The 27,131-nt window shown below is 41.0% G+C and overlaps 1 protein-coding gene and 1 pseudogene across 1 annotated transcript in view; both read right to left on the bottom strand.

The window, feature by feature from the left end:
- LOC111233844 (solute carrier organic anion transporter family member 5A1-like) overlaps nt 1–21,739 on the bottom strand; it is a 28,978-nt gene extending 7,239 nt beyond the window's left edge. Inside the window, exons 1-4 of the mRNA XM_022761748.1 lie at nt 20,619–21,739; nt 7,696–7,828; nt 6,044–6,261; nt 4,656–4,820 (exon numbers count right to left, since the gene is read on the bottom strand). Coding sequence (XP_022617469.1) covers nt 4,656–4,820; nt 6,044–6,261; nt 7,696–7,828; nt 20,619–21,579 — 1,477 coding nt within the window. The 5' untranslated portion in view covers nt 21,580–21,739. The remainder of the gene's footprint in view (nt 1–4,655; nt 4,821–6,043; nt 6,262–7,695; nt 7,829–20,618) is intronic.
- Nucleotides 21,740–26,085: 4,346 nt separating this feature from the next.
- On the bottom strand, nt 26,086–26,883 carry LOC111233845 (annotated as a pseudogene).
- Between the last annotated feature and the right edge of the window lie 248 nt (nt 26,884–27,131).

Genomic DNA, 27,131 nt, shown 5'->3' on the forward strand with positions numbered 1-27,131 from the left:
GACACACACTCCACTCCAAATCAAAGATACGTCTGCTGAGTGTGAAAATATGCAGGTGATGCTAACATAAAATCCATTAACTGAACTTTAAAAGACAAAATGTGTTTCCTTCAATAGCTATGACACTAGTCTATTGTGTATTCTGTATCTTATCCTTAAAACTTATTTGTGAGATATTCAAATCCATGGCAAATCCCGCACACTGTCTGACTAGCAGCAAACAATCTAATAGCGACAGTCCTCCAAGGGATGTGGTCTGGCATTGCCATCCCTGCACACAAGGTCTGTGGCTCTCCGATGGTGGAACAAGCTATTTCTTGAAGACTCATTTCTTCTGAGAGCAACCTCCTTTCCTAACGCCTCTAACACCAAAACATGCCTGATTAACACTTACTATGCTCTTTCAGTTCACTTCTTTACCTGATCTTTATCTGAAAGCTTCTGCTAAATGAGTAAATGTAAATGTAAATGTAATATTCTAGATGTTATGACATTGCATAGGTCAGTTTGACTACTTTGGAATGTTTAGAATACATAATGGAAAAAATAGCACACACAAAGGGATGTAATGAGGTGCTGATCACTGGTTAACAGACTTATGAGCAGGAAAAGATGGTCCCACGCTCTGGCTCCATATGTACGGATGATGCTTTGACCCTCAGGTTCTGCTAGAATTTCCAAATTTCTTCCTCTTTGCATTTGTGTGTAAGGACAATAAAAGTTAAAGTTGGAGAAAACACTTAAATAAGCTAACCTGCTTCATTGGGGTAAGTGTAATTTGACATCATTAGACATCATGTCATGTCATTAGAATTTGACTCAAGTACTGTCCAAATGAGCTCTGTCCATTTAAAACCAGCAAGAAGGACACAGACAAACAGGAAGAAGTCTCTCAAGTGAAAGAAGCAAAACTGTTAAATTTGGCAATTTGTGTGTTCATGTGGTGTAGGGCCCCAACAATCATAGTTAGAAGCTGATTGAGAAACTGAGGTTTTTAGGGGCTTTAAGAGCTCTTAGAATTTACCTGATGTTTAACTGCAAGGGACAAAACAGCTACATATATATCTTTTTTTGTTAGAGAGTTAAGTTATTTGTTATTCTTTCAAAAATTTTATTCAACTTCTACTTGTAAAAGTTGAATCAGCTATAAATTGAGTAATTGCGGTCTTCGCAGCTTTCACTCTGTCTTCAATGACAAGACAAATCCTAAAGAAAATGCAGCAATCACAACAACAGCCGCCTCCGGGTAGCCGTGCATTACCATGACAGCACACTTTTTCAGTGTGGGTGGCCCCCGAAGGGAGCGAAACCTCTAACCCAGGCAGAGTCGGTGCCTTTTCAGTAGGTGTTAGATAATGTTGTGCAGCTTTCTGTTTTCGTCCATTATCAATCTGGTGTGGAGTTCACTGACGTTGCTAATACACTGCCAAGTAAGACAATTTCCCTCTGAGCAAATCCTTGCCTGAGCTTGAGATGTCTGTCTCTGTAAGAAAAGATGAAGCCAATGGAACAGCTTTTGTAGTTCAGGGAAATTTGGCCTAAAATAAATTTAGGAAGTCCTTGGCTAAATGGGCAGCAACAAATCTGTCTTTCCAGGAAAAGCCTGTCCGGGCAAAACAGATGAAAATCTGAAGAGACAGATGCGCCGTCAGACCTCTCATCTCCCTTTCATTAACTGAAAATTATGCAGAAAGACTGAGCCTGGCCTCCTGGTATTGGTACATAATCCAGGACAAATTCTAAACAATGGGACGAGACTCGAAACAAAGCTAGGACACAGAAGGATTTATCTGCAGAGGGAATAGAACCACAAACCCTGGCATAGGTGGGTGGGTGCTAATGCTTTGCTCTACCCACTCAGCCACCAAATCACAGTCACACTCCACAGAGACAATCCATGAGCAGGTTCCCAAAGGAATGATTTGATTTCACTCACAAGAGGTTGGCATAGTATGAAAATATGTGCGAGTGGCAGTTTTAATCAGAGGCTCCACCAGCCCACTCCACCTACAGATGAGACAGTTATGTAACTGTAAACACACGAAAACATTTCTGATAACAAAAGTCTTCCAAGATGGAATTTGTTTGGACAACATCAATATAAAAACAATAGAAATGGAAGTTTCAGCATTATAACATTTTTAAAATCCAGCTACCAAATACAGAACTTTTTGTGTGGAAAGTTCAGATGACTCACAGCACCTCCATGTGTGACTAATGCTGTGCTGCACTTTTGACACCAGCAATCAAAATCTTTTTCTTTTTTTTTTTTTTCTTTTTTTTTTAAAAAAGGCCTTATTTTGTAATTAGACTCTTGAAAAATGAATTCTGAGGACAAACAGCCAAAAACGAGAAACAAAAAGAAGCTTTTGCTTGCTGTCTAAAGTCTTTTTCAAATGGAAGCTATAAGCTCTAGTTGAAAATTTTATGTCATGGTGGATATTACCAACTGCAAATGTGTCCATCAAACCAACAGAGAAAAGTAAACTTCCTAATGTGGAAATGCTTTTCGCTATCAGCAGCTGCAGTATACCAAAATAAACCACCATCACCAGAAAATGACATCAGGTCCGAGCAGAGCCTCACAGTCCTCTCAGCTTATCAGGCTCTGAGCGGCTCTGTCGCCTTAAGATATGCTCCTGAAGGACTGAAGGTTTCTGTGACACGATGCTGCACTCCTCTGTGGTGGGACCGTTTAACATCTGTGACACACAGATGAGCTCGACTGTGTCAACAAAGATGTTACCTATTCTTTAATGAGGCTGTGTAAGGCTGTCATACACCTCTGGTGTCTCTAATGTAAAAACCAAAAGGTCTCAGATGTCTGAGATGATGATCATTTTACAAATATGAATGTTGAATATGAATGTTCCTGGTTGTTCACGGATTAATAATTCTCTCCAGACGCCTCTTTTTAAATGGTGATGTATAGCATTGGGCTGCCGCAGTGTTCTTGACCATTTAAGAAGAATACCATATTCAGCTCTACGAACAAAATCATGGGTGGCGTCTGAAGAGAGGTCGTGTTGTGATCCAAATCAAAAGGTTTATCCTCTGTACGGTGGCCATTTTGGGACATACTCTACGTTTTCATGTGTGTTAGTCTGGACGGAGATCGTAGTACGTGTGGACGTAGCCTCAGTGTGTCAGGCTTAAGCTGCCAATCTGTCTGAACTGTATGTCATATGCTGACCAGCAATGGCAAAACCCAGCAACTACACACACCTTCACTACTTCTACCTGTCTATACCGCACTCTGCCTTTGTAGGGCAGTACGGTCAGATAGTTTTAGAAGTCCCCTCCCCCCACACACACACACCTTTTCACGGTTGGATTGGGAGTGCAACGCAGTAAAGGCCTTCCAGGGGAAACTGTCTGAAAATGTGTGTTATCCCCATATTTAAATGATAAATGTGTGGATAACGTAAAATAACATCGGCATGTTTGGTTATTAGCATGTTGTTAAACTCACAATACCCTTTTTACACCAGAATTAGCAAGTTTTTTTTAAATATGGGGTTACCGACCCCTTTTCCACTGCTAGTCAGGTTTACCTTTCTGTTTGGACTGAGGACACACACAACTGCAAGGAGCGATGTCATCACATGCATACAGCACACACACAGATGCAGTGGAGAGAGAGTGAGCTGCTAGCCAGCGTGCGAACTGGTAAAACCGATCCGTCTCGTCTCATCCCCGGGTTGGAGCTCCTGTCAGTGTCGGAGCCTCCATGTGAGACGCTTCGATCAGTGATTGTGTGTTTTTTAAAATTATTTCGGGGCTAACAGCACCATGCTGGTGACAGATCTGTCTCTGTCTACAGAAGACGTTCACCCAAGTGTTGTGTTTACATCACTGCCTATCGGAGCCGTAGCCGATAAATACCTGTGTGTACTGCAACATCATTTGACCTGGGTGTAAATGGCAATTGTTCCCTTTTCCATTGCTGAGACAAGCTAGATGTAAGAGAGTCTTAGTGCGTTTTTTGATCAGTGGAAAAGGGGCTAAAGAGTTCTATATGTAAAATTTAGCAAGCTAACATGCATTGAATTGCAAGTAATGTATTAGCCTATATGCCTGTTTAAGCATCCATGTGTTTCAGCACATAATTGTGAGTGTATGTAGAGCGTTTTAGTGTGTGTGTGTGTGTGTGTGTGTGTGCGTGTGTGTGTGTGTTTCTAAATGTGTGTGTAATGCACTCAGTGCTCTAGCTCAGTGTCCCAGGTGCCCCCTTCATTTGAAGACCAGCAGTGTCTTCATTATTAATGTGTGTTGGCTCGCAGTGATGGGCAGACAGCCTCTCCTGCTCTGCTCTCAGATAAAACTGGCAGAGCACCGCTGAACAGACAGAAATGAAAGTCCTGGGTGTTATGTGGATACTCTGGTCTGTCTGCATCCTGTCTGTGCTGCTGTAGAAATATTACATGGGAGCTCAGAAGAGAAGGCAGAGGAGGGGAGAAGGTAGAGTTTCATGAGAAACAAATCCTGTTTTTGATTTAATGAGGGCCGTAAATGTAGGACTCATGATTGGTGGAGACATCCAGACATCAGAATAAAGACATCAGATTGGATCAGACATTTGATCAAATCATGAGCTTACTTGGCAAAATGTGTTTTTGCTGCTTTGAAACAAAGTGTTGTGTAATTCATCTCACCGGTGTAGATGCTGGCATTGGAAGCCGGGATGCCAAACTGAGACTCAATGAATTTGGGGATGAAGGTGATGAAAGCGGTGACGATGGCGCTTTCTGCTGTGTAGGACAGGCTAACGAACAAGAAGGTCACATTGCTGAGGATCCTCACTGCTGCTTTGGGCAGGTCTGAAAGAAAGGAAAGATGAGGGGTGGACAAAGGTGTGGTTGAATTTTTGTTTGTTGTAAAGAATTTACCAGTTCTTAACAGTTCCCTCTGTCCTGGCTTGATGTACTGATTAATCGAACGATGCAAGGTCACCTTGTAAAGTACTTAAAGGAGCTATTTTTAAGTTCTGCTATTGCTACATAGCCAACGTTAGCATTTTCAACCGTTTACTTACCAGTCCAAGTGCTTCAGCCATTGTTGCATCTACAATACAAGAGGTTATAATACATCCTCTAAGCAGCGCTGCTTCTTCAGGGCGAACTGAACGCTACAGCGACATGGTATCGGAAACTGGTGAGACGGGCCGACTGGAACGGGGATAGCTGGTTAGCATGCTAACTTCATGAGAGGAAAAGAAGTGATAGAAATAGATCCACCTCTGGAGACAGCTGTTGGTGAGTAAAGGAATGATGTTTGATGCTGAACCCACAATTTTTCTTCTACACTGGTAAGTAAACAGCTGTTCATGCTAACGTTAGCTATGTAGCAATAGCAAAAACTTACAAATACTTTACGTAAAACAAAGGAAGGATCAGGCTCTGCTTGTTGCCTTTGTATTATCTCCTTTAAATTCTTGCTGCCATTCAGGAGCAAGGGTCCACTGCATTCACTTATAAGTACAGAATGAGCACTCATTACTGTATATTCATTACTGATTACTCTACAGATCAATCATTTAATAATCATTAATCATTTGGTCTATAAAATGTTAGAAAACAGTGAAAAATGTCAGACCAACAGTCCAAAAATATTCAGTTACATTTTTCAGTTTATTGTAGGCAACTAGAAAAAAGAAGCAAATTTTGGCAATTTTCTTAAAAAAAATAAAAAGACTCTATTGCCTATCAAAAATAGCTTCCAATTAGTCTTCTGTCAATTGACTAATTATTAAATCAACCAGTTTACATCAGAGAGTTTCTGAACATATTGTTCAACATTTACCTATGACCCAAATCAGAAGCATGGTATCACAGCTGAGAGCAGGGCAGGGATGTTGTCAGAACGTGACCGTAAACTGTAAACATAGATGTTGACCAGCTTGACTCATATCTTAACATCAAACGGGTCTGATCTTTAAGGAAAGAACCAACTCACAGCTCTGAGAAACACTCCATTTATGTCTGACCTCATCATTAGTGACATCAGTAGCCTCTTCCCGACACGTTGCAGTGTTTGCTGGTACCTTTAATGTCCTTGCCAAAGCCCATGGAGGAGGTGACCGTCTGGCTCTTGTTGTTGCTCTTCTCCTTAAGGACATCGTCGTCGCTAGACAGGTCGTCCAGGCTCAGCTTTTTCCTCCTCTTCTTCTTCTTATGTCGGGGCGGCAGCTTCTTGGGGAAGGTGAACATGGGGAAGATGACCAGCAGCATGGCCACGGCACACAGCAGGAACCCGCTCCACCTGGACAGACGAGAGGGGATTGAAATGAAATATTCAAAATACAGGAAATTAAGTAAGGTTTCATCAAAGTGTCATCAAGAGGTGACCTCAGGTTAGTCCACGCTGTCAAAAAGTCAGTTTGGACTTGGTATTATTTTATCACTTTGCCTCATTAGTGTGCACATAAATAAATAAATCAATAATAATCACTGGTACACTCATCCATCCTCTTCCCGCTACCATCACCTTTAATTCATGTAGGAAGCCTGCAGCTGTTGGCTAGTGATTCACAGGTTATGTTGTCGGTTAGAAGACTGCATCACTGAGATCTGCAAATAGATGACTAACTGCATCTCTCACACACCAACAGATTTACAGATAGATGTAAGATGTGCACAAAAATATGACCTAAAGAGCACACATGCATCTAATGCGTTCAAAGTGATGCTGCAGTTTTGGTAGATTCTTGATTTGTAAAATTTCCCTCCCACAGTATAATTTTAGATGTGGTTGATTCTCTCTCATGCATGGTGAAACCAACTTCAATAATCAGACTTTTAACACAGAAATGAGCAGAAACAAAGCATAATCTGCCTTAATAGAGACCCTTTACTAATTTTTGGGGAAGGTAATGTGTCTGTTCATGTTATGAGATGTCAACCACTGGAGCTACATCATTACAGATAGAGTACACAATAGGAAAATGGCACTTTTAATACTGAATAAATGAAAACATTTTAATCTCAAATTAACTTCAATTAGGCCTTTAATTCCAGCCTCAGTTCTGACCGTACTGTGTCTGTAGCTTCATCAATCAAACAGTGAAAAAAATCTGTGAACTTTTCAAACTTTACACAATATTTTATTTAGTGATGCATTGAACAGACTGGTAATATTTTCTTAAAAGATAAGGCTGGCAACAAATCTCATTGATTTTACAATAATTTCTGCCCATCTCTCAGCTTCAAACCACTGGTTCCAACTTAAATCATTAATCTTTCACACTTCACAAATATATAGTTTAATTGTTTTTTTTTTTTTTTTTAAAAGGCTCCTAAAGTATCTGGTTTCTGTAGTTATTAACAAACTTTACTTATGAGAAGAAATAGTGCATTTGTTTTGAGACTATTTTCAGTGGCGGATCAATCCATATTTGGTGCTGTAGTCAGTATTTGTGTCAAAATAAACTACACGTCCACGAAGGAACAATGAAGGATGATGTCACCCAGGGCAACACTGTGGCTCACTAATGTGTTGTTAATAGTTTTTGGAAACAATGGAGCTGATTTTTGGTCTTTTCATAGGATTTACTGACAATGGGACAAATTTTACAGTAATATAATATTTATATATCCAAACTTCTGTACTGGAAAGATAGTTTTGGGATTATTACTAAAATTCAGGTCCTAGAGTGGCTCCGATTAAAAAAAAAAAAAAAAAGAAGATATTTCTCACCAGTTGCCGATGAAGCGGGGGTCACTCTGGTCAATGTTGACAACAGTCTTGGGGTCCACATAAAAACCAATGAGGACTCCTCCCAGCAGGTAACCCGCTGCTGGGCCCAGTGCTCCCATCACATACATGATGGCTGACGAGAAGAGAAAAAGGAGATAAGAACAGTGCTCAAACTTTAAAGCTGCAAGAATCCATTTTTGGCAACTACGAACATCAAAACAAGTAGACGGACACAATGTCAGCAGCTTTTCTAAGTTAAACTGAGTTAAACAATCGCCTTCTTCCACACCCAGCAGATGCTAAGCACCATTATCACCTCAGTGGAGTTGTGTTTGATGAATATAAGTCCAATATCCCTGCTACTTTTAGCCGTGGTTTGGTCTCCACCTACTTAACTGCTGGAAACATGGCTGATGAGACTGGACCATACAGTGAATGCCCCATAAAACCAAAGCTGTGAGCTACAACAGGTTAACAACCTTTGTACAGCTGCAGAGTTTGTGATATTTTTCTGTGATCTGGACTATGAAGAACCCTCTTCACATTAGAAACAAATTTCATTCAATGTCAAAAATTTCTTTTAATTTTAATAATGTTACCTGCACAAAGATACAGAGAGAGACATTGGCTTGATACCAATAATTTAATAATCAGAAGGATGTTCTAATAATGGAACAAAACCACTGCAGGTTTTAATCAAAACTTTAATCTAATTTTTTTTTAATGATAAATTGACACTTGATTACTTAGGATAGACTTAAAATAACAGCTGGGTACCTGCCAGAGAAGCTGCTTTGGCCCCTTTAAGATCTAAAACTGACAGTTTTAGAAAACTGTTTCCTTACTTTTTCTTCCATATATCAGTTTCTCTACTGTCTTTTTCCCAGTGGTCATTTTCCATGTTTCAGCTGGATGCTAACTGTTTCTTACACAACTGCTTACCATTTTAAGACAACTGTGTCATCCTGATCACTACCCTCTCTGGGTCCTATGTACATGATTTTAGCAACATCTGCTATAGGAGAACTACTATATGTCAACTTCTTATTCAATTATCCAAACTCAGTGACATTTGCCTAACTTTAACCCTTATGTAACCCTCCAAACTAATCTAGCATTAAGAGCGGGGTACAAAAGGCCATGTGTGTGGGTCATGTGTGCAGATCATATGACCATAAGGGGCCCACTCGGGGCTGAGAATAAGATTTCTCCAATTAGAGGGAATTAACATCTTAAATTCCGTGGCTGGAGTTGAAAGGTGGCGTGACTTAAAAAATTCCAAGGTGGGTCAGGCCCTGGACCAGAGTGAACGTTATCTAACTGTCAGAGTCCTGGGAACTCACTGGGAGCTCTGGGTTCATGTCAGCAGTAGTTTCAAAGACGCCTCGTGTCGAACTTTCATCACCAGTTTTGTACTTTTCAAAATAAAACCACAACCTGCCAGTGATGCATCAACAGCTATCATGGCTGACTGTGGGAACACAACTGAAATCTTTTCTCTGCGATTTCCAAAAACTGCCGTGTAGTGTGAACTTCACACACACAGTCACTAAGACTAATGAAGTTTACAGAATTTTACTTAGTTTATACAGTTTGCTTTTGCTTCCTAGGTACAAATGTTTTTTACTTTCGCATTTGAACAATCACTTCACTTATTTTCTGACATGTATCTGTTGTTTCCTTTTTTTTTGCATTTATAATGTGCTGTTTTCAAATGTGTTGTTTATTTTTATTTTACAGGCACTACTTTGTGGAGGCGAGTGGGGAACCACAGCAAAGAATAAAGACCATGATCGAAAGTGAGGCTGCAATTAACAATTATTTTCATTATCAGATAATCTGCCAATTATTTTTGCAATTAATCTGTTCATCATTTGGTCTATAAAATGTCAGAATAGAGGCTGAGTCCAAAATCCGAATATACTCAGTTTTACAATAAAATGACAGTGAAAATCAGCAAATCCTCACTTATTAGATGCCTAATCTGCCAACGTTTGGCAATTTTGCTGAAAAAAAAAAGTAAAGAAGTTTCTCAATTAGATAATGTGTCTGGTTAATTTTCAGTTGGGTAAGCAGTTAATCAACTTGTTATTGCAGGTCTTAATAGTTTCTCTCTCTACTGTAAATGAACTGTTTTCAGAGGCTTCCTTCAGCAGAAATAGTTCCAATAAAAACTGACATTAAAAATCTGTCAACAATCCAGAGGAACGTGACATTATTTTTGAAAGAAATGTTGAATGTTTTAAATGTCATTGTTTAAAGTTGTAAGAACATAGTATGATAGACAGAATGTATGAAAAATCGCATCACATACAAAGAATTTTAATCCTCCTACCATTATGCAATACAGATAAAACAACAGCTTTTTTGTTTATTTTCACTCCAATTTGCTTGGGATCTTCATTCCAAGCAAAACATCGATGATTTTCATTGCCCATTTAACTGTAAAGCTGATTTTTCCAATTAATCTCAAATTATTTATGAAGTGTAACAGGAAGAAAGAGAAAAAATCTCATCACTATTTCACAATACTAAAGTCACAATGATATTTAAACTACAAATTCTCACATGGGAAGATGGAACCAGAGAACGATTGCCAATTTCACCTGATAAATGACTTGAAAAATACATTTATTATCAAAATTGTTGTTGATTCATATTCTGTCAATTGTCTAATAAAGTCAGCATTGCACGTGACATAAAACTTTGTCCATACTGAAGAGCATTCATGCATGAACAGTCAGCGTGCCTAACTCCCGAATATTCCTCAAAAACCTGACCCCTCATAGTAAATCTCATTTTCAGCTCCCTGTCCCCATAAAAGTCCAAGGTATTCCAGAAATGCCAGCGGCAGCACGAGCACTGCAGTTACTTATCTGCCGGGCATCTTCACAGGAGCATATTGTCCATCTCTCCACTCCACTATTACATCATCCGACTGGGTTGGCCAGAGCCTGGGATGATAAAGTATAGGGATGGGATTGAGGGCTTGGATTTCCCAAGGGGACCCTGCAGCATCGTGGATAATCCCTTATCTAGCCGGAGAAGAGGGAAAACCCTCGGCTGGCAGGCTGCCGTGTTACGCAATGTGATGCAGACTATCAGCAGAGGGATAAGAGACGGCCAGGCTGCTGGTGGTAAGGCGGGCGAAAAAAAAAACTAAAGACATCGAGATGGAGAAATTTCAACAATAGAAAATGAGAAGTAAATTTCCATAAACTACCTTCATGAAGTTATATTAAAGAGGGTTGTGAAAGAGATGTGAAATGACTACAGAAGTAATCTGGGCCAATAACTCGGTAATAAAAGGACTTTCTTTACTTCTTTGGGCTGTGGGTGCTGAATTATAGTATTTTATTAGGTTAAGTTAATCGACGGCTTTTGTTAATACAACATTTAACACTGGAGAAGTTTGGTTTCTTTTAATAAAAAAGGCTTTTGAAGACTCATTTGGTCACTTTTTTTCCCAGTTATGATAAATGGCAAATGTGTTGTGAAAGCTGGATGATGAATGTAAGACTGGAAACATGATGAAACATGGTTCCGGTTTCATCAAATCGGTTTTAAATTTCACAAGCATTTTCACAACTTCGACTTTTAATCAACTAATTTCTTAACTTTAACCCCTCATAATTTTGCCTGTTTATTGGAAGCAGGCCATGACTTCCTCAGCATCTTTATCCAGTAAAACCTCAGACTCACAAACAGGGTGTGTGATGCAGAAAAGAAAATATGCAAAACGTAAAAACTGGAGATCTCTCTCTTGAGCTCTTTTTAGGTCAATGTTACTAACTGCAACAAAAGGATCAACTTCAGGGGCCAGTTGCACAAAACACCTTAGATTAAGATTTTCCTTAAAGTCTGAGTTACGGTTTCTGTAAAATAAAGAGTTTTCTCCTTTTTCTCTGTTTCCTTAAAATGTTCACTGAAGCATTTCAGATTCTCTCCTTATCTTAGTCTTATACTTCAGTAATCACTTAAAATCAGTTAAATTGTTGCACACAAGACCCTAGCAACCAAAGTTCACCATGGTGAGGTGATAATAGGCAGGCCTATCACAAGTGCTAATGGCAGCAAATCAACAGTCTCCATGGAAACAGAAGAATTTTACCGCTGTAAAATCTCTTTCACTGCTGTAAATAACTTAATAACTTAAATCTTTTTAAAAGGTTTCCTTAGTTAAGGAAAAAAGTTATGTGCAAAACCCTTAAGTAACTCCTTCAGCTATGGGGAAATCAAACCTTAAGAAAGTATAAGGTGATTTGTGAAACCTCATGACACCTCCACGCAAAGACTAGCATGAATCTCTGATGTCCCCTGTGACATCGCAGACACATGAATGATATGACTTTTGTGAAGTCACAGCAGAACTTGAACAAGCGACCATTTCAAAACACACAAAAAAATAAGTGTCATCCAGTGTGCTGAAAGTTACACAGTGTGCCTGTTAAATAAAAGGTAGATGCAGCCAAGCAGTCTGATCTGGTCAGATCTGGTTTATCTGAACTGTGCTGTGAGTCATGTTTTACTGGCTGCAATACCAGCTCTCGTAGTGAGCAGGTAGTTAATAATCCATCTTCCATTTTGCACTTTTCTTCCTTTTTATCCTTGCACACAACTGAGAGGCACCTTTCTATTATGATAATGTTCTGGTAACTGCCGACTACAGTGTAATAATACTCTAGTATGTCATAATGGGCTCAGCAGGGTTCCTTGCAGTGGTTATGAGCACTCTAGTGCTGCCAAGGTGTTGTATCACCGTCACACACATAATGAGAGTACACAGAGGCCTCTACTGCATCACTAACTGTAGTCTGGCTCTCTACAACCCTGATTACATGAGTGTGGACCTGCTGGGCCAGCGACACGCACCACAACACGGCCGTAAAAGAGATCGATGGCGGCTGTAAATCAGAGGGGAAGCTGTGCGACAGTCACCGCTGGCAAAACACTGTTAATAAATGTAAAACCTAATTTTCTCAATTCCTCAATCAACAAGTAAAAAACTTGTAAGCTTTCAATGCGTTTAGCGTAAATCAAAATCATAAATCAGAGCTGGAGTTTTAGTCGTGGTTTCATTAGAGCTTTGCCGGTTGATGGATGGGTTTATCTGTAACGTACAGCTTTATAAAGACGACAAAACTGAAGCTGTAGTGTTTTTTTTTTTTGGTCGCACCAGATAACAGCAGCAGTAAATGCTGAGCGAGGAGCCATGTGACGTAGTGTTCGGGGGGGGGGGGGCAGACTGACACAGACAGAGCTGAAGCCAGGTCAGGCCGGACTGCAGCGAGATGGAAAGGGGAGGGGGCAGCGTTCGACAACACAATGAAATGTTATGGGATGTGAGCGATGTCATGGCAACCTGCTGACAAAGCACTGTCTCGTTACAACTTCCCAGCGAGCTGCCAGCACCAACATCAGACTCCCTGCCTCCATGAAATCAGTGCTCAGGCTTCCTGCACTTTTTTTTTTACCTCAGAGTATTTTCATGATCCTCAGCGGGTCTGTGTTGATAGGAGTCACTGTCGACCTGCTGCTCATGGCGACTGCTGGTTTCAACAACTAAAACCACTGAGTGATTAACGGGATTCTCCAGAGGTTTAGTGTCACAGTTCCATAAAGGAGGGGACTCACAAGGGAAAGATTTAATAAGAGAATAGTGGGATATTCTGACTTTTAGTCCCTAAGACTATCTGTTAACCTCCCACACTTCCCATAAAGCCCTTTCTCTTCATTAGAGCCTCTGTCTTCTAAATGACATGGCCTTCAAACTCTTTACACTACAAATATGCAGCCCTCAAGTAATGGGTTCTTTCTTTTTTTCCAAGAGTCACAGAAGAGACATTGTACTGAAACGTAGTAACCATGACGGGTAAACCGGAATTCCCCTGTAAATGTGTACTGTAGTTTATGCCTGCACTATTACGCCTAAATACAATGACCAGAAGTAAAAAACTAATGTTACGCTATAAACTAAACCACAGGCACATGACTTCAACGTCACCACCACTAAACTAATCTTGTGGTTAGATTTAGTTCTGACCTCTTCTGCAAAAGCCTCTCCTCTTACAAAGTAGATCGGTTTTCAAGTTTAACGGTTAACGTTAACTTCTGTAGTCTCATTTAGACACTTGTTAGCAACTGGCCTCTTTTAAGAGACGTAAAAGCTTACAGAAATCAGGACTGGGGTATTTACTGACGCATTTTATGTCGTAGAATAAAATGTGAAAATGTTTTTAGCTTGTGAACTCGTTAGACTTCTCTATCGCTGTTCCTTCTCTCTTTATCTCCCTCTCTCTCTCTTTCCTTTAAGACCACTTATGTAGTTGATAACATAACTTAAAAAACATTTTAACATCAACAAACACTTAAATGTTCAGTGCCATTAAGCCCTTCAGTCCCCTAATCCCTGGGCTGTTAGAAACTACTTCCCTATAACACTGACTTTTTCTGAGCCAGGAATTAAATTTAGTCCCTGGTTCCTCTTGCTCTAGGAAAAGTTCAGGCAGTGATAATTGGCCTTTTTGAATGTCAGAAAATTTTTTTAAAAAAGTCTTGTTGGCTGTACAACCTACATTTGAAACATTTGTCGACTGGTGAAGTTTTTTGGACACCCCGTTACAGAAAAGTGTGAGGTTCCTTAGTGATACGGCAGGTTAAAGGTTTAATCAAACGACCTTGCTGACGGATGTCCCTTACAACCTGTCAGCAAATTAGAGCATAAAAGTAGATGCTAATTTCCTACAACAAACTGGGCTGAGAGGCACAGACATGCGAGATGAGGTCAAACAGACCACAGTGTCTGTTTAAGCACGCCAGCTGGTTTCTGTACATCCCAGTCTTGGTTTTCTGGTTTAGACTTTTAGGTCAGTCTCTCAAAGTTTTGCAGGTTAGAAAATATAGAGATGAGCTTTTATATCCACTGGTCAAACCAAAACCTGACCCACCAGTAAAGCTTGACACCAAGAATACATAAAGGGCCAAAAAGAGGCACAGTGGTGAGGAAAAGTAATACATCCCTTCTTTTTCTCATCTACAAGCCTTTACCTGCCCATGTTTCTAGCAGCGCTTCAATGATGCCACAGTAGAGACAAAAACAGGCAGGAAGCTAACTTTTTATACAAACTAGCTTTTTCAAATACAATTTTATGGATTTAATCAGTGCACTGAAGGAGTTTAAGATGATCTCAGGCTGCATATTTTTAAAGAATTAGAAGTTATTATAAGGCCAATAACTTATATATTCCCTTTATGCCTTCATGTCTTATGTAAAGCACTGAATTGCCTTGTTGTTGAAGTCTCTATACATATAAACTATTCTTGCTTTGATAGCATGTCTTTTGATGATTAATGATTAATCTCTAGGAGTAAACAGGAAACTCAGCTTGTAGACATGACTTTATATCTTATCCAGAAAATATCATAAAACCCGTGTTTCATGGTTGTTTGGTTGATGGTGTTTATTCCAAAGTGTATAATTAAATTGACTCTTGAGCACAATTTTTGACTCCCATTGCAAGACAAAACAGTAGAAGAATAAAAATATGATAAAAATAGAAAACTGGTTTACAAACTCAAGCGCACGTCAAGATGTCTGAATCTACCATGAACTTAAATCCAATTAGACAACAACTCATCTCTTATTACTATCATTATAATAGCATAATAGAAGCAACTCTCCACAGGTCTGACCTCACATGCACAGAGCTGTAACATGACGAACATGTCGAAACACGGCAGCCCTGTTAAACCCGCTGAGGACCATATTGTGTCTCTGAGCTGGCGCATTAAAATTTCAAGTGGTTGCAGCGTGGCCCGCTGCCTTGCATGGGAGCCAAACAGAGCATCTCTTATTGGGGTTACAAAGCAATATTGTGCTGAATTATTCTAATGGATGTCTGTTGCGCCTTTGGGCATGATCTCATATGTAGGTTAATGCAAAAGAGGGCCAAAATGGACCAGAATGTTTATTGTACCGCAGACAGCAAGTGCACTGCACCCATACTGGCACAAAACGGTGTGGTAATGATGAAGTACTGGCTCTGTTTCAGGACCTTCTCTTCTCACTTGGTAAATATCAGCTCCTTTTTGCTCCCCTCTCTGCCAAAGTTTCCTTTAGTTCGAAACATAGATGATGGATTAGGTTTTGTTCAGTTTATCCTTCTTACACTGGAGCTATGAGTGTTTTGGGACTGATTTGAAGATTAGTGTAAACTTCTAACACAATGCATGGTCTTTGAAGTTTTAGGCCCTAGCCAGTCCACCATCTCCAGCTCGAATACGCAGCTGACTGAACTTAAGCTGTGAGATCCCCAGTACTCTGAAACAAGCTATTACCATAATGTTTAACCCATTTTGTCATTAAAGACCCCCTCTGATGAAAATTGTTAACGTCCATATGATGTTTTATATAATACAAGACATCATGAGCGAAATAATCAGTCAACCCCATGACTGAGTGTTTCCACCTTGAACTGCAGTGAACCAATGACAGTCTCATAAAAACAGATTCAGACAGCCAGGGTTTCATACGTCACAAACCTAAGGAACCAATCCTGTCAACTTGTGGGGACGGGGGGCGGAGCTAAATAAACTTTAAACCTTGTCAGAGCAGAGAGAGAGAGAGAGTTAGCATTAGCACCATTAACCATTAACACTGTGTCAGCTACTGCCAGTTACAAGCTAACAAACAACATAAACAAATAAAAGATGCTAACTGCGCTATCTGTTCTGATTCATCTGCTAGTCTCTGTTTGTGGTCTCCACAGACTCCTCCTCTGAGTCTGGGTCTGACTGAGGCTCAAACATGTGGCTGAGTCTCTCTGATGTTTCCTCCTCTAACCATCTTGATGCTCTCTGCTCTTTCACCTGTCCACCTGGAGCCAGGCCTGATGCAGAGTTCTCAATGAGGAAGTAAGAGTAGAGGAGCTTCAGACCCAGATTTCCATTTTTTTTCACTTTTTAATGTGGGAAAACCACATTAAACAAAATATCAATCATAGCAGAGGATTTTGACATAGTTATGGAGAGAAACTTTAAAATCTTCTTCAAAAGCATTATATTGGACAAGACTGTAATGTATCAGTAGCAGTAAGGCTTATATCAGTAGTACTGATAATAGTAACACTGGTTACCACGACTAATAGCAGTATTAGAAACACCAAGTAACTCCAAAGCGCTTGTGTCATGTGAACTTGTCATCAGTTGGATTCCTTCTTTTAATAACAAATTACCAGCAATAAATCCCATTGTCCCAGTGAGACGTTCCTTCAAGGTGGGGCAGGAGCCTTAAAAAAGATGTTGCATTGTGTTACTGCTGGGCTTACCCCATTCCCACTGGGCATGGCCATCCAACTTAACATTCACTAGAAACTCAAGTTTAAATCTCCCTCCCTATCGACCTTTTATCTCCATTAACAGCCGAGAGAAACCAAAAGACACCTTTGATCTGACGAGGGATCACAAGACAAATGGTACTGATTGATTTTTATTTGCGCCTACCACGGCCCTGTGCCAGGACATGCCCCCTTTGCTTCTGTAAGCCCTCGATCAATCTGTGTTCTTTTTTTTTGTTTGGTTTTGTTGTCTGCAGAGATAAAGCGGCGGGCTAAATGAATACAGCGGTGGTCTATCTTCGATGGCATTCCAGCTGAGTCCTCAATATGGCCGCAGATTTACTTAAGACATCATCTGTCTCCGCTCATCTCATGTTTTGCCACTAACATAATAACCTAAGTAGGCTAAGTAGCATAAGAGGCCTATCTTTGCACAGTCAGCCCTTTGTGCACAGTTCATGGTCAATATCAGACTCATTCAACTGAGGCGAAAGCGAGGGGGCGTCTCAAATCTACAAATGAATGCTCCAAATTACCTGGTGTAGCACTTTAAAAAAAACACCTAAAGGGCATTCTAAGTGACTGATATGTTGCATTTCTGTTTATTTCACGCATCTATTAGGGGAATGTTACCTCCTCCATATTAGTCCACACACATCTGATGGTTTTTTTCACACGCAATTTTATCTCTTCAGTTCTTATCTCTTCAGTTGGTATTATGATTTATTCGCCATGTCTCTTTCCTTTGCTTGCAGTGTTTTAACCTTATTTTCGAATTTCTATTGTTTCCACTCAAGTTTTTTTTTTTTTTTCAAATTAAAAATGTTCATAAAAACAGGAGGATGGAAATGAGCCTTGTGTTAGCAGCAAGAGGACGTCAAGGTTACTTTGATTTCTGACATTTTTGATATCCTGGATTAGAGCTGGTTGCCACAAACCTCCATTTACATGCTAAAACATGACATTATGAAAAGATAAAAAGAGAATTTCAGCTGTGAATATTGTCAAAAAATAAGTACTCCAAATGAAAGCTGCCTACTTTGGAAAATAACAGTAAGTGAGACACAATATTTACCAGTGTAAAACTGGCTGAACTTTCCTGCTTTGTGTTTTTCATACTGGACTGGATTAAAAAAAACAAAAAAAAAAACGGACCGGTTCCTCATTCCAGTGGCTGGAGAAGCTGTCAGCTCCTATTAAACCAACCGACTACACCGACATGTTTCTGCAGCCAAACAGAATCTGCTCCTGTTGACTGGGACACTCTGCTCTGCTCTGTCCTGCCGTTGCTTGCCGTAAACTGGACACAAACGTTTTCATTCAGCAGCCACAAAAGCAACTGAATGCCAAAGTTTACTGGTCAAGTGGGTGTTGTCAGACAAACACTTTTTGGTTCTGTGCCAAAGTGGCTGGTGGAGCAGATGAAGTTACAACAGCCAGATTGGTTTTGCTAAAGGCTAGAGTCATTCAAATGATTTTCAATTTTAAAGTTTCTCCAAACTTCACCATATGCTAAAAATTTTATTGAAGGAAAATCACTTTGTTTGATCTATTACATGTCAGAAAATGATGAACATTGATCAACATCATTTCTCATAGTTCGATGTAATGTCTTCAAGTTGCTTGTTTTGTCCAAGCAACAGTCAGTTTCTGACACTCATCCATTTTTCACGGGTCCACTGACTCCACAACCAAATACTCAACAGCATTTGATAAGTGGCTGGGATCAATTTTACCACTGTGCTTCCTTAACTTTTTTTAATTTCACTTTCCAGCACTACTGCATATCTTGTTTTGACAGCCTCGACGATCGCATATGGGTGTGATGTTTCAGCGTCCACACACTTTTGGCCTGTTTATGAGGAAATGTTATGTTTTGTTTTGCTTATTATTTCTTTTTGGCATTGAAATTAAGACCAACAGACTCATGCATTTTGTATTTCTCTATACTACAGCCTGTTAAGTGTCCAATCACATTTCACTCTTCAGTCTCTTTGCAGGTGACATGGTGCCACCAACCAGCTGCTGCACTGAGCAAAGCTCACCTGTAGTTCTATTAAAAAGAACAAAAAACTAAGGGCTTGGACCAAAGCTGATCCTCAGTGGCACTTTTACTGCCCCACTCTCCAACAACAGGAATGCACATAAGTCCTTCCCTCCGCTTCCCCTACTCTCTTTCATAACACAGCTCTCATTTGTTAGTTTAATTTGGCTTTACCTTGTTTGAGGCTACTGGGGCGAGAACTTCTGGGGAAGCATGTGAAAGGGAAGGGGGGGGGGGGGGTGAGGATGGGTAGTTTCAAGGTCACATAGTCAATTTGGCCACAGAACTTTCTGGAGCAAGTCTGACATGTAGGTGGTGGCGGTGGTAAATGTGGCCATCACAGAAACTCAGTGTCACTGGTTCTAGTTTCAGCAACAATTCTGGTGAATGAGTCATAATTCATCATCAAGCATCTCAACATATGAGAACTTGCTACTTTTCTTTATGGGGGAAAATGTAATGTTGTCGAGTTTTGGGCTGTTGGCTGGACCAAAAAAAAAAAAAAATCGACATTAATGTCACTTTCTGCTCCAGGACATTGTGATGTGCATTTTTCACTGTTATCTAAACTGGTAATTGATTCATTGATATTTTGAAAACCTCTTCTAAACTGTCATAATTCACAACTCAATGGTGAAAGTCATGAGTCTCTACAATATGGCCGATCATCACAGAGTCTTGGCCCATGATGTGTTGGACCTCGGACTTCTTAGGTGTCACAGTTATATTAAATGTGTTTGATATTTACAACTGAATTCTGGACAAATGTCAACATTAATCATGATCATGTCATTTGAGACAGTTTAATGTCAAAAACCTTTGTTTTAACTGTTTGACTGAAACTGTAATTTAAGCAAGATGATCTTAGCACATAGATTTAGAACGAGACAAAGATCATCTTAGCCTTAAGATGCTTTTGGAAACAGGGGCCTGGTCGGTCGTTGTGTTGATTGTCTTCAGTCTGAAACACTGTAGAAACTAGTTGCTTCTTGCGTGATATGGGTTTTTTAGTTTGTTTTTAGTTTGTCTCACAGCCCAAATACAAGCAACTCAGGCCTTAAAACTGAAAGTCAAATGGTTAATCCTGAATTAAGCCTGAATTTCTTACATTTAGCTAACTGTGACTCAACCCCTGTCTTCTTCTTTAGAGTATACCTGAATATGAACATCAGCCCAGATTTAGTTTTACTCTGCAGGGCCTTCCAAACTTGAGGAACCATATTCATCTGCTATTCCCAATTTGAACATTGTATTTGGGGGATCAGGGGCTCATTTGTGTCCTAATTTCTACTGGATTTATTGGAAGAGCAAGAAGCATTTTCAGGTGCTGCATTATGCTGGATGTGAATGTCAACTGATCCTAACATGATCACAGATCATATGAAGACAACAAATGTAGGTGCAGCTCAAGCACCTGCAGTTTTTCATTCAAACCAATCACTGCACAGATAATTTCACTGATTATATGAAACCTAATTGGTAAGACCAGCTGCCATAAAGGTTAGCTGGAACGAAACTCCTCACTCATACCTACAAACTCTTACCTAGATACAGTGAGGCGTTCTCCTTCTTGACGTTGTCATCCAGGTAGGTGGGTCCCAGCGTGTAGATGGGCGTGGATCCCATGCCTACCAGGATCTGAGCGATGATGAACAGCGCCACGTACAGGTTGTGCTCGTTGCCCTCCTGGTCTCTGGGACAGGAAGTGATGTCGACGCGGTCCCTGCCACTGGCGTTGCTGTTCATGCACAGGCCCTCATTGCCGGAAGATGAGTTGACCTCCTTGATCTGGTAGGCCGGGGAGATGAAGTGAGGTAAGGAGAAGAGGGCGGCACCCACGGCAATGAAAACCCCACCTACCGCCAGCCAGCGAGGCCTCTGGCCCCGCCCACCAAAGTAGCTGATGAAGACGACCACCAGGAGGCTCCCGATGTCGAAACAGCTGACGAGGAGGCCTGACTCAGAGCTCCTCAGGCTGTACCTCTTCTCTATGGTGGTGATGACGCTGCTGAGGTAGCCCGACACCATGAGCGACTGGATGAATGTCAGGTAGCACATGCAGAAAAGGAAGCAGCGTGAGTCCTGTAAGATAATGCCCAGGTACTTCCTACTGGGCAGGCGAATCTGTGCTAGCCTGGAAGCAAAAAACCCCGGGGGCTTCCTCCTTGCAATGTTTTTACTCCTACGGATCTCCGTGTTCTCCATGTACGAGCTCGGCCTGTTGAGCGCCGACTTCCCTGGCTTGGGTAGGTAGTTTGTCCTGGTTGGGGACTCTGCCTCGAAGGACTCGGTTTTGGCCGGGAGCTGGATGAATTCTGCGCTCTCTTCCACTGTTATGGACATTCGCACAGAACTAGCCAGTAAGGTTTCCTTTTGAGGTGCTGCGTCATTTAAAATAGGCATACTTTTCGATTTGAAGTTTGTACCTGGTTCCTCTAGCTCACTGGAGAACCCGTCCTCTTTCTGTAGCGACTCAGACAACTCTGCTTCTTCGTGGTCAGCCATTATGTTCAGTCAAACCCACCTTTCTTTAGGGGTTAGAAAAATAAACCAGCCCAGTTTCAAGCCTACATTTACAGTTCAGGGGCTGCTGCCCATTACATTTATTATTAATAGGTACATCTACTCCCACAAATAGAGTCTGTGGTGCCTAAAGAGGCCCAGAAAAAGCAAATATGACAACCAAACTCAAAGTAGACTCGCAGCTTTTGCTTATCTGCAGCGCAGGCAGTACAGCCTCTGGGTTTGTTTATCTTGTCATGCACACTTGCCTTCTGCCACCATCTAATCCGGAGGTGGAGACCGCTCAGGCCTCTTCAGCTTGACCAGCGGAGCTCCAGGGCCAGGGCTCCCTGCAGATGCACAGCATTTCCAGTTTCAGCAGGACGCTGCTGCTGCTCCTCGTCTGGCAGGGATGAAATCAACTTGCAGAGCCTGCGACGCATCCCTGGCGCCCCTGCCAATGAAGATCACACAATGTCACTACTCCCCAAACATTAAATGATGATGCTCCCCTTCTCCTCCTAACTCCTCCTTCCCAAGTCAAGGGCATCCCCCCCTCCACCCGCCTCCGATGTTATCACCGCACCAGCTGTCCTCTCTGCGGGGGAGAGAGGCTGTCATTTAGTGATTATATTTCTGTGCGAGTCCCTGGAGGTGTGTACGGGAATAAATAAAAATCAGGAAAGGAGAGGAGCCGTCGAGGAAAACGAGTGAGCAACGACAGAAGTCCGAGGAGTCTGGCGACGAACTGCTCTGCTAACAATGCTGCTCCGAAACACCGCAGTGCTCCTCTCAGCTGTTTCCAAGCTCAGGACTTAACACGGAAACAGGAGAAGTGCACTTCACAATAAAGGCGTACAATTTAACATGCAATCCAATAGCACTGAAACGTATCCACAAATCACTTAATGTGTAGTAAAACACAGTGACATTGCCTTAAAAAAAAAATTAAAAGAAAAGAACACAATATTCGTTATGTATGTTTCACAATGGAATAATTTTCATTTAACTTTGAAGTATAAAGACTATTTAAAAATGAATAACTACGTGTCTAACTACATGTATTCAAAGAGCGAGCACTCTACACGGCGTCAAGAATTGAAAATAAATATGTGGAGAAAGTATCGCCGAATCCTCTCAATAATCTAGAAATCTAAGATTAATTTTTTGGTAGGTTCAATTAAAATCATATCTGGTCAAACTTGTATAAAGTCCTTAATCGTTGCAGCCTACTGATGAATTCGGTATGAGTAATATACGATAACACTAAATCAAACGGGCTAAATTTCAGTTCCAATTAGCAAACCATTTTACGGTTTTAGCTACCCAACATCAGCTTGGTAGCACAAATGAGGGATAAATTAACGGCATTTGCTTATTATTCACAAGCAATTAGCTAATAAAGTATTGTCAAAATGTACCAGTCAGAAAAAATGTTTTATATACTACGTCTGAAACGTTACAATTTGTCTAAATATCTGGTAACTACTGTCTCATTGAATTGAGTTTTGCGTCTAGCCATCAATTTAGGATTTTACTCTGAAAAGGACAAACACAAGTCCTCATTTACTACAACAGACTGTTTATACTACATGACTATCGTCCCAGCTAGCCCTACAGCTAGCGGCTAAACATAAGACAACAACAATGGCGACACTGCGCTTCACCACTCCGAAACTCTGAAGAGACGGCCTGGCATTAAACCTCCGTATCCGCCATACAAAACAGTCTCCGAGGGGCCTGGCAGTTAAAGTCGGACAAAAGCCGCGTTTATACAAAAAATCCCACCTGCAAAACATCTTTTCGTGAGCTACATCAAAGTGCAAGGAGTTAGTTAAGGAAATACCGGAAACAGGTTTTGCTTTCAGAATAAAAGCATAGCGTGTAGATTATGGATGTTTGTTGTTTTTCTTTTTTCTTTTTTTTTCTTTTTTTTTGGATTTGATGGGTTAAGGTTAGGGAAGTTTATTCGTCTAGTATATATGTACGTGTAAAAATACATACATGTAATTTAAGTATGAAATAATACATAAAAAATTAGCTAAAGTGCGATAAAAAGTTACAATGCAGTGAGGTATACAATATAATTTGTAGCCCCTAAATGAATTCAGTTAAAGCCAGAATTATACTTACAGTCAGGTTTTCTGGTACTTTGATCCAAATATGTGGTGCAAAAAAACTGACCTCAGCTGCTCAATATTATTGTTTTGATGGGAAGACAGTAAGCAAGCATGCCCCAGACCACCTGAGAGGTCTGGACGTTTCATAAAGTAGCTGCAGAATAGAAATATATTTTGACCCTACACTATAAGCAAAAGCAGCAGTTATGTATTGTGAATGTTTACCAACATAAAATAAAGCAATTCACTCACTGAGCTACACCTGCACATTTGCAACAACAGGAATCACACTTCAGTATTCATTAAGTTTTATTGATCAGTGTCGAGACAATTCTTCACATAAAAGCATCAATAGGAAAACAACCTTATCACACACACGCACACGCGCGCACACGCACGCACACACACACACACACACACACACACACACACACACACACACACACACACACACACATACCCAATGACAAAATCAACTAGAAAAAACAACTGATATTTTCAGTTCAACAGTGAAACCCCAGTTAATGAGACATAAGCCAAACTTCCACAGGGTAAAGTAATATTTCTGCTTTTTACATAAAAGAATCATTTTGATTGTCAACAGATTGACACCATTTACCATGATGTGTGACTCAAATACAGGTGTAAAGTTTCTTATCAGTTCAAAATCGTGAGCTAAACCATGTGCAACACACTGAGTTCAGGTGCTTTAACTTCCACTAATCCCTGGTCAGCAGGATGAAGGCGCCCTCTTGTGTTGTACATCAGTTTTCAGATTTCAGTTCACCTGCTGTGATGTTCACTGCAGGAAGATGAGTAAAAACTTAAAATCTAAAACAACATCAGTAAAGAGGGATTAAAATGTATGCAATATCACACTGTATCAGTTTGTTCACAGCAATCACACCCTGTAACACTGATGCTGCATTCAGGTCACATGGAAAAGATTGAAGAGAAGAGTTTCCAGTTTACAAATATTCACATGAGTTTTAAGGTTGTAAACAAAACATGGGAATGTGAGATTTGATACTAAAGATTACATCTTCTTTGACTTCTTCCATCAGTCCATGTTTGTTTATAGATGTGGGGAGAAGGGACTCCAAAGCAAAGAGAAACTCCGATTACAACACATGCAGAGGGGATATGACTTAGTTCTCTGCTGAGGACACCATTACCCCAGTATCTGTACAAAACTGTTTTTTGGTGCTATATTATTGTTTAATATATTATTTAAAGAATCATTGACCAACTCTGCGCCATATTTCTTTCTTTCAACACGAGCGCCATGCATAATGGTATATGTTGTTTGGTTAGCAACCATCAGTTTTACTCTACTTTGGATGATGCATTATGGGATACTATAAGTCCACTATATAGGGTATAATTATTCTCACTATACATTCAGACAGCAGTACGAAATTGCAAAATCACTGTATAGTGGACTGTATAGGTAGTAGTGAGTGATTTCGGACACAGTCTCTGTCTATTTGAGTTTACCAAACTCTGCAGTGTCTCCATCAAACAAGTTAAGCCCAAGTCCAGCATAGAGAGGCTGAGTGAATGTGGTCTGGACTCTGTGGAGGAGAGTCATGGTTTTAGAGACGCTGTAGAAGGACAGAACACCTGCACTGTGATCCAGGTACACTCCTACTCTGAAGGACTGAGGACCTGAGACTGAAAAGTAGATTTTGTTGTAGCAAAATGTATAACCGTTTCTGTAACAACTTAACTCCCAAGATTTGTCATTGCGTCCAAATCCACATTCATCCGAGCTCCCTGCTCTGCTGATATTCTTGTATGCGACTGCTACATAAGCTCTTACGCCTCTCCACTCCACCTCCCAATAACAACGTCCAGTCAGACTCTCTCTACTCAGAACCTGAGAGCATAAACTGAATCTGTCTCGGTGACGAGAATAAGACTGATGTTGACTCATAAATGTTGCTTTTCTGTTTCCCTCAGATAATAACAGATTTGTGTGTGCTGTGTTTGGATCCAGTGTGATTTTCTGTGAATATTTTAAGAAGTCAGCTCTGGTCCGGGCCTCTCGAGTTTGACACGTGAAACAGTCCACTTGCAGTCACTGTCAGTGAGTGTTGTCCTTGTTCTCAGAATGTCCTGTAGTTTATCTCTGCAGCTTGACACAGCTGCGTTGTCACGTCCTCATAAGGTACTCAGATCGCGAGACGGCATATTTGATGCCTGGACATGAGTCCCTGGTGACTTCAACTGGAGTTCGTCGACAGTGGAGGCTGGACGCTTGATGTAACTGCCAGTGTGATGGACTCACTGTGTGATCCTCTGGGTGTGAGAGTGCTTCAGTCTCGCGTCTTTCCTCTTCAGCTAGTGATCTCCTGCTCCAGCTTTCCTGAAGCTCTTTGAACTCGACTCATTCAGTTTTCTGCTGGGATCTGATCTGCTGCTTCACATCAGAGCTTCTTTTCTCCATGAGACGGATCAGCTCAGTGAAGATCTTCTCACTGTCTCACTGCTTTATCAGCAGAGCCATTGATAGCCTCACTCCTTGTTGAAGACCTTTCACATCTTTGTCTCTGTCCTGGATTCTCTGCTGCGATTTGTTGTCGCCTCAGCTGGAGCTCTCTCTGCCTCTCAGTCTTTTGCTGTGCAGCTGAGACTGTGTCGTGGCCTTTATGTTCATCCACAGAGCAGAATAACAGATACACTGCTGATCAGTGCGAGACAAAATCTTCATCACCTCATCATGACCGAACAGATGTTCTCCTGGAGCTTCTTGGTCCACCAGCTTGTGTTTCTTTAATGGAGCTACATCTAATGAGGCTGCAGGTGTTTCTCACAGTAAGAGGCAGACAAACCAGACAGGATTTTCACAGCTATTCAGTTTTCTCCCAGTGCAGAAATCACAGGCCACATCTTCAGGTCCAGCATAGCAGTGATCAGCAGGAGCAGCTTGGAGTCCAGTCTTCTTCAGCTCCTCCACTAAAACCGCTAACATGGTGTTTTTCACCAGGACAGGTCTTGGTGTGAAGGTCTGCCTACACTGAGGACAGCTGTGGATTTTCTTCTCATCCTCTTCATCCCAGAAGCTTTTAATACAGTTGATGCAGTAGCTGTGTCCACAGGGAATAGTCACTGGATCCTTCAGTAGATCCAGACAGATGGAACAAGAGAAGGTCTCCCGGTCCAGCTGAACTCCTTTTTGTGCCATTTCACTTCTCTGTGATGACTGTCTGACTTTCACTTCCTCAGAAACTGAAACTAGTTTGAGCTCTGATCTGAACAACATGTGCCTCTGCAGTGAACGGGGCCTGTCAGCTCTTGCACTTCACCACATGTTGGTTCCACCCATCTTCAAACTGTAGATCTGAAGGGGAGGGAACAAGGAAATATGGACAGAGTGGAGCTGGCTGTGTTTGAGAGCAGGAAGAAGGGGAAGGGTTATAACACTTGAACTCA

This window comes from Seriola dumerili, unplaced genomic scaffold (assembly GCF_002260705.1).
Source record: "Seriola dumerili isolate Sdu_G_001 unplaced genomic scaffold, Sdu_1.0 BDQW01000432.1, whole genome shotgun sequence".
Taxonomy (NCBI): Eukaryota; Metazoa; Chordata; class Actinopteri; order Carangiformes; family Carangidae; genus Seriola; species Seriola dumerili.